Raw genomic sequence first — 8,040 nt, forward strand, 5'->3', positions numbered from 1 at the left:
CCTCTGTGGACGGGTCCTGTGTTCTTGGCACTGACGTGGATTTTCCTCCTCCTCTTCCCCAAGGGGCGGTAGTGGCTCCGGGGGCAGCTTCCAGCCGATCACGGCCATCCTGCTGTCCTCATGCACGCTGGCCCTGCACGCCAGGCAGCTGGACGTCAGGCTGCAGCTGGACTACGTCTCCGCCTCGCAGGTAAGAGAGCCCCGCTGCTTCCCTAGGGGCCGGCGAGGGGGTCCCTCGGGAGGGGTTTCGGTTGGGGGATCCTGGCTAGACGCCGCAGCCGTGTGAGTGGCACCGCTGGGGTGAAGGAGGCTGGTGCCAGGGACAGGACAGGTCCAGGAGTGTGCAGGCCCAGGAGTGTGCGGGCCCAGGAGTGTGCAGACACTGCAGTGTGCAGGTCCAGGAGAGGGCCGGCGGAATTGGGGGCAGGCCCAGGCTAGGAAAGGCCCAGGAGCGTGCAGGCCCAGGAGCGTGCAGGCCCAAGAGTGTGCAGGGCCAGTAGTGCTCAGGTCCAGGAGTGTGCAGGACAGAGGAGGGTGCATGCCCAGGCCAGGGCAGGCCCAGGAGTGTACAGGCCCAGATTCGTGCCGGCCTAGGTTTGTGCAGGCTCTGGGATGTGCAGCCCCAGGCGTGTGCAGGCCCAGGAGTGTGCAGGCCCAAGTGTGTGCAGACACCAGAGTGTGCAGAGACAGGAATGTGCAGTCGAGCAGTGTACAGGCCCAGGGCTGTGCAGGCCCAGGAGTGTGCAGGCTCTGGATTGTGCAGTCCCAGAAGTTTACAGGCCCAGATTCGTGCCAGCCCAGGTGTGTGCACGCCCTGGAGTGTGCAGTCCTCGAGGTCTGCATACTCAAGACGGATCAGGCCCAGGAGCGTGCAGGCCCAAGAGTGTGCAGGGCCAGTAGTGCTCAGGTCCAGGAGTGTGCAGGACAGAGGAGGGTGCAGGCCCAGGCCAGGGCAGGCCCAGGAGTGTACAGGCCCAGATTCGTGCCGGCCTAGGTGTGTGCAGGCCCTGGAGTGTGCAGTCCCAGAAGTGTGCAGACACAAGATGGAACAGGCCCAGGTGTGTGCAGGCCCTAGAGTGTGCAGTCCCAGAGGTGTGCAGACACAAGACGGAACAGGCCTAGGAGTGTGCAGGCCAAGGAGTGTGCAGACCCAGGACTGTGCAGTCTCAGGAGTGTGCAGACACGGGGTGGAGCACGCACTCGAGTGTACTGGCCCAGGAGTGTAGAGGCCTAGGTGTGTGCAGGCTCTGGGACGAGCATGCCCAGGAGTGTGCAGGCCAAGGAGTGTGCAGACCCAGGACTGTGCAGTCCCAGGGTGTGCACATACGGGGGGGAGCAGGCAGAGGAGTGTGCAGGCCCAGGGTTGTGTAGGCCCAGGATTATGTAGGCCCAGGAGTGTGAAGGCGCAGAATTGTGCAGTCCCAGGAGTGTGCCGGCACAGGTGGGAACAGCCTAGGTGTGTGCAGGCATAGGTGCTAGCAGGCCGAGGAGTGTGCAGGCACAGGAGGGAGCAGGCCCAGGAGTGTGCAAGCCGAGGAGAGTGCAGGCCCAGGAGTGTGTAGGAGAGGGATTGTGCGGGCCCATGGGAGGGCAGGCCCGGGAGTGTGCAGGCCAAGGAGTGTGTAGGGACAGATGCGAGCAGGCCCTGGAGTGTGCAGCCCCAGGAGTGTGCAGGTCCATGAGAGGGTCGGCCCAAGTGGGGGCTGGCCCGGGAAAGGGCAGGGCCAGGTGTGTGTAGGCCCAAGACTGTGCTTGCCCAGGAGTATGCAGTCAAAGGAGTGAGCATGTACAGGGGTGTGCAGGCCCAGGAGGGAGCAGGACGAGGAGTGTGCAGTCCCAGGTGTGTGCAGGCACAAGTGGGAGCAGGCCCAGTAGTGTGAAGGCCCAAGAATGTACAGGTCCAGGAGAGGGCCGGCCAAATTGGGGGCAGGCCCAGGAGAGGGAAGGCCCAGAAGAGTGCAGGCCCAGGAGTGTGCAGACTAGGGATAGTGCGGGCCCAGGAGAAGGCAGGCCCAGGAGTGCGCAGGGCCAGAAGTGTGCAGGCCCAAGAGTGTGCGGGGCCAGTAGTGTTCAGGCCCAGGAGTGTTCAGGACCAGGAGTTTGCAGGCACACAAGTGTGCAGTCCCAGAAGTGTGATGGCACAGGAGGGAGCAGGCCCAGGAGTGTGCAGACCTAGGATAAGGCAGGCCTGAGAGTGTGCAGATACATGAGGGAGCAGGCACAGGCTAGGGCAGGCCAGGAGTGTACAGGTCCAGGAGTGTGCAGGCCCAGGAGTGTGCAGTCCCAGAAGTGTAACGGCGCAGGAGGGAGCAGGCCAGAAGTCTGAAGATCCAGGTGTGTTCAGGCCTAGGATAGGGCAGGCCCAGGAGTGTACATGTCCAGGTTCATTCAGGCCTAGGAGTGCGCAGGTTCAGGAGTGTGTAGGCCCAGGTGTGTGCTGTCCCAGGACTGTGCAGGCCTAGGAGAGGGCAGGCCCGGAGTGTCCAGGCCCTGGAGTGTGCAGGCCCAGGAGTGTGCATGCCCAGGAGTGTGAAGGCACTGGAGGGAGCATACCGAGGAGTGTGCAGGCCCAGGTGTGTGCGGGCACATGTGGGCGCAGGCCCAGTAGTGTGCAAGCCCAAGAGTGTTCAGGTCAAGGACAGGGTCAGCTCAATTGGGGTCAGGCCCAGGAGTGGTAAGCCCAGGAGTGTGCAGGTCCAGGAGTGTGCAGACAAGGGATAGTGTGGGCCCAGGAGAAGGAAGGCCCAGGAGTGTGCAGGGCCAGAAGTGTGCAGGCCCAGGAGTGTGTAGGGCCAGAAGTGTGCAGGCCCAGGAGTGTACAGGCCCATGTGTGTGCAGTCTCTGGAGTTTGCAGGCTCAGGAATGTGCAGGCCCAGTAGTGTCCAGACAGAGGAATGTGCAGGACAAGGAGGGTACAGGCCCAGGCCAGGGCAGGCCCAGAAGTGTACAGGCCCAGGAGTGTGCAGGCCCAGGAGTGTGCAGAAACTGGAGTGTGCAGAGACAGGAGTGTGCAGGCCCAGCAGTGTGCAGGCAGAGGAGTGTGCAGATCCAGCAGTATACCAGGCCCAGGTGTGTTCAGGCCCAAGATTGTGCAGATCCTAGAGTGTGTAGGCCAATGAGAGTGCAGTTCCTGGAGTGTGCGGGCCCAGTAGTGTGTCGGCCCAGGCCAGGGAAGGCCCAGGAGTGTACAGGCCCAGGTCCTTGCCGGCCCTGGAGTGTGCAGGCCCAGAGGTGTGCAGACACAAGACGGAACAGGCCCAGGAGTGTGCAGGCCCAGGAGTGTGCAGGCCCAAGAGTGTGCATGTCCAGGTGAGGGCCGGCCCAGCAGTGTGCAGACAGAGGAATGTATAGGCCCAGTAGGGTGCAGGCCCAGGCCAGGGCAGGCCCAGGAGTGTACAGGCCCAGGAGTGTACAGGCCAGGGCTGTGCAGGCACAGGAGTGTGCAGACAGAGGAAGGTGCAGGCCCAGGCCAGGGCAGGCCCAGGTGTGTACAGGCCCAGGACTGTGCAGGCCAAGGAGTGTGCAGGTACGGGGGGGAACAGGCCTAGGAGTGTGCAGGCCCAGGCCAGGGAAGGCCCAGGTCAGGGAAGGTCCAGGAGTGAATAGGCCCATGTTCGTGCAGGCCCAGGAGTGTGCAGTCCCAGGGGTGTGCCAGCACAGGTGGGAACAGGCCTAGGAGTGTGCAGGCCCAGGCCAGGGAAGGTCCAGGAGTGTACAGGTCCACGAGTGTGCAGACAGAAGACTGTGCAGTCCAAGTAGGGTGCAGGACCAGGCCAGGGCAGGCCCAGGAGTGTACAGGCACAGGAGTCTGCAGGACCAGGAGTGTGCAGACACCAGAGTGTGCAGAGACAGGAGTATGAAAGCCCAGGAATGTACAGGCCCAGCGCTGTGCAGGCCCAGGAGTGTGCAGGCCCTGGCGGCCCTGGAGGGCAGGATGCCGTGACCAGGGGAGGCGCTCTGTAGGACTGGGGGCGGAGTGCGGGAGAGCAGGAGAGCAGGTGGTTGGAGAGTCGGTGGTGAGGGCTGGAAAGGGGCAGAGCTGCACCAACCAGGTGTGCGGACCTGAGGGCGTGAGGCTGGGCGGCCTGCCGAGGGTGTTCCTGCAGCAGTGCTGGCCCTGGGTGAGGATGTGGTGGGACCAGGGCTGAGCCAGCGGGGCAGAAGGAGGAGCGGGGAGGAGGGCGCCAGAGGGTGCACAGTGGACCGGTCAGTGGGCATCTGCAGGTTTGGATGCGCTCTGCTGTGTGGGGCTCCAGGCCTCCCTGGGTCTGGGGACGTGGGTGTGATGTGACTCGGAAGGAGGCCGGGTGCGCTTCGGACAGCACCCGCCATCTCTCCCACCCAGGCCCAGTGCTCATGGTCGTGTTGCAGCCTCAGTTTTCCGTCCACTGTCCCAGCAACCCCTTGGTGGTATTCTGAGCAGAGGCAGAGGGCGAGAGTCCTGACTTGGCTTTCCTTCCCTGTGTTTCCGAGGCCACACTCATTCCGCAAGTCGCACGACAGGCCAAGAAATCGGGAGTCGGGGTGTCAGGGTAAAGAATAGTGAGTTTATTTGGAAAGCCAGCTGACCGAGAAGATGGCAGGCTAATGTCCTGGAGAGCCACCTTCTCCGAGTGAGACTTCAGGCTCCTTTTACACTCAAAAGGAGAGGGGTTGTGGGTGGTTGGTGCAAAGTCCTTGGTGCAGGAATTCTTTGTCTTTGCAGTTGTGGGTCAGCTCATGGGGCCCCTGTAAAACCTCTAACAAAACAAATGTTACTTTCTGTTCTGCAGCTTGTTGTGTGTATAGGAGAGCAAAGAGGTTGTATCCTGAAGGATGAGAGCCTTGAGAACAGGCTCTCCTGTCAATTTCAGGCTGAAGGCAACATTGTTTTCCAAACGGTGCAGAGCTGGTAAGACAGCCTGGAAAACAGCAGAGGGTTCAAGGAAAAAGAACAGATCTAATATGCAGTGAGATCTGGTCTTTTCTATTACACCTGCTGCCCCAGCAGGGCTGGCCTCAGGGAGGAAGGGCGCCCCCCAGCCCCCGAGAGCCGCCTGCAGGGGGTGGGGAAGGCAGGGAGGGGGTCTGCCGTGCTGGGGAGGTAAACTAGACATGGCTGATACATGGACAGTGACTGCAAAGTTAGAAAACCCCTGGGTTTTCCCTCTTTAGGGAGGGAGAGGGAGGCTCAGCATAGGTCCTTGAGCTTCCGCGAGAGAAGTGGCTCTGAGCCCAGGTCGGCTGCGGGCGCCTCTGGGGTTGTCACACCTGAGGGGCCCTCTGTGGACGGGTCCTGTGTTCTTGGCACTGACGTGGATTTTCCTCCTCCTCTTCCCCAAGGGGCGGTAGTGGCTCCGGGGGCAGCTTCCAGCCGATCACGGCCATCCTGCTGTCCTCATGCACGCTGGCCCTGCACGCCAGGCAGCTGGACGTCAGGCTGCAGCTGGACTACGTCTCCGCCTCGCAGGTAAGAGAGCCCCGCTGCTTCCCTGGGGGCCGGCGAAGGGGTCCCTCGGGAGGGGTTTCGGTTGGGGGATCCTGGCTAGACGCCGCAGCCGTGTGAGTGGCACCGCTGGGGTGAAGGAGGCTGGTGCCAGGGACAGGACAGGTCCAGGAGTGTGCAGGCCCAGGAGTGTGCGGGCCCAGGAGTGTGCAGACACTGCAGTGTGCAGGTCCAGGAGAGGGCCGGCGGAATTGGGGGCAGGCCCAGGCTAGGAAAGGCCCAGGAGCGTGCAGGCCCAGGAGCGTGCAGGCCCAAGAGTGTGCAGGGCCAGTAGTGCTCAGGTCCAGGAGTGTGCAGGACAGAGGAGGGTGCATGCCCAGGCCAGGGCAGGCCCAGGAGTGTACAGGCCCAGATTCGTGCCGGCCTAGGTTTGTGCAGGCTCTGGGATGTGCAGCCCCAGGAGTGTGCAGGCCCAGGAGTGTGCAGGCCCAAGAGTGTGCATATCCAGGTGAGGGCCGGCCCAGCAGTGTGCAGACAGAGGAATGTACAGGCCCAGTAGGGTGCAGGCCCAGGCCAGGGCAGGCCCAGGAGTGTACAGGCCCAGGAGTGTACAGACCAGGGCTGTGCAGGCGCAGGAGTGTGCAGACAGAGGAAGGTGCAGGCCCAGGCCAGGGCAGGCCCAGGAGTGTACAGGCCCAGGTTCTTGCCGCACCAGGAGAGGGCAGGCCCTGGAGTGTGCATTCCCAGGGGTGTGTAGTTATAATAGGTAGCAGGAGCAGGATTGTGTAGGCCCAGGAGTGTTCAGGCATAGGTGTGTGCAGGCCCAGGTTCGTGCAGGCCCAGGTGTGCGCAGGTCCAGCAGTGTGCAGGCCTGGGTGTGTGCAGTTGCAAGAGTGTGCAGGCCCAGGAGAGGGCAGGCCCAAGAGTGTGCAGACAAAGGAGTCAGCAGGCCCTGGAATGTGCAGGCCCAGGAGTGTGCAGACAGAGGAGTGTGAAGGCCCAGTAGGGTGCAGGCCCAGGCCAGGGCAGACCCAGGAGTGTACAGGCCCAGGTTCTTGCCGGCACAGTTGTGTGCAGGCCCTGGAGTGTGCAGTCCCAGAGCTGTGCAGACACAAGACGGAACAGGCCCAGGAGTGTGCTGGCCAAGGAGTGTGCAGACCCAGGACTGTGCAGTCCCAGGAGTGTGCAGACACGGGGGGGAGCAGGACACGAGTGTACTGACCCAGGAGTGTAGAGGCCCAGGAGTATGCAGGCCCTGGAGTGTGCAGACAGAGGAGTGTGCAGGCACTTTAGGGTGCAGGCCCAGGCCAGGGCAGGACCAGGAGTGTACAGGCCTAGGGCTGTGCAGTCCCAGGAGTGTGTAGACCCTGGAGTGTGCAGCCCCAGGCGTGTAAAGGCCCAGGTTCGTCCCGGCTCAGGTGTGTGCAGGCCCTGGAGTGTGCAGTCACAGAGGTGTGCAGACACAAGACGGAACAGGCCTTGGAGGGTGCAGGCCAAGGAGTGTGCTGACCCAGGACTGTGCAGTCCCGTGAGTGTGCAGATACGGGGGGGAGCAGGCAGACGAGTGTACTGGCCCAGGAATGCAGAGGCCCAGGTGTGTGCAGGCTCTGGGATGCGCAGCCCCAAGAGTGTGCAGGCCCAGGAGTGTGCAGGCACAGGAGTGTGCTGTCCCAGGAGTATGCCAGCACAGGTGGGAACAGGCCTAGGAGTGTGGAGGCCCAGGCCAGGGAAGGCCCAGGCCAGGGAAGGATCAGGAGTGTGCAGACAGATGAGTGCGCAGGCCCAGTAGGGTGCAGGCCCTGGCCAGGGCAGGCCCAGGGGTGTACCGGCCCAGGTTCGTGCTGACCCAGTTGTGTGCAGGCTCTGGAGTGTGCAGTCCCAGAGGTGTGCAGAAACAAGAAGGAACAGGCCTAGGAGTGTGCAGGCCAAGGAGTGTGCAGACCCAGTACTATGCAGTCTCAGGGGTGTGCAGACAAGGGGAGGAGCAGGCACTCGAGTGTACTGGCCCAGGAATGTAGAGGCCCAGATGTGTGGAGGCCAAGGTGAGCGCAGCCCTGGAGTGTGCAGGCCCAGAGGTGTAGAGACACAAGACGGAACAGGCCCAGGAGTGTGCAGGCCTAGGAGTGTGCAGGCCTAAGAGTGTGCAGGTTAAGGAGAGGGCCGGCCCAGCAGTGTGCAGACAGAGGAGTGTTCAGGCCCAGTAGGGTGCAGGCCCAGGCCAGGGCAGGCCCAGGGGTGTACAGGCACAGGAGCGTGCAGGCCCAGGTGTGTGCAGGCCCTGGAGTGTGCAGTCCCAGGACTTTATAGGCCCAGGTTCGTGCAGGCCCAGGGCTGTGCAGGCCCAGGAGTGTGCAGACAAGGGATAGTGTGGGCCCAGGAGAAGGAAGGCCCAGGAGTGTGCAGGGCCAGAAGTGTGCAGGCCCAGGAGTGTACAGGACCATGTATGTGCAGTCGCTGGAGTTTGCAGGCTCAGGAATGTGCAGGCACAGTAGTGTGCAGACAGAGGAATGTGCAGGACAAGGAGGGTACAGGCTCAGGCCAGGGCAGGCCCAGAAGTGTACAGGCCCAGGAGTGTGCCGACACAGGTGTGAACAGGCCAAGGATTGTGCAGACCT

General features: G+C 62.7%; 1 protein-coding gene across 1 annotated transcript in view; it reads left to right on the forward strand.

Annotated features, from left to right (window-relative positions):
• LOC140689396 (uncharacterized) overlaps nucleotides 1-6,214 on the forward strand; it is a 198,027-nt gene extending 191,813 nt beyond the window's left edge. The window contains exons 5-8 of the mRNA XM_072950111.1: nucleotides 64-190; nucleotides 4,773-4,891; nucleotides 5,323-5,449; nucleotides 6,173-6,214. Coding sequence (XP_072806212.1) covers nucleotides 64-190; nucleotides 4,773-4,891; nucleotides 5,323-5,449; nucleotides 6,173-6,214 — 415 coding nt within the window. The remainder of the gene's footprint in view (nucleotides 1-63; nucleotides 191-4,772; nucleotides 4,892-5,322; nucleotides 5,450-6,172) is intronic.
• Nucleotides 6,215-8,040: the final 1,826 nt, after the last annotated feature.

Source organism: Vicugna pacos, chromosome 26 (genome assembly GCF_048564905.1).
Source record: "Vicugna pacos chromosome 26, VicPac4, whole genome shotgun sequence".
NCBI lineage: Eukaryota > Metazoa > Chordata > Mammalia > Artiodactyla > Camelidae > Vicugna > Vicugna pacos.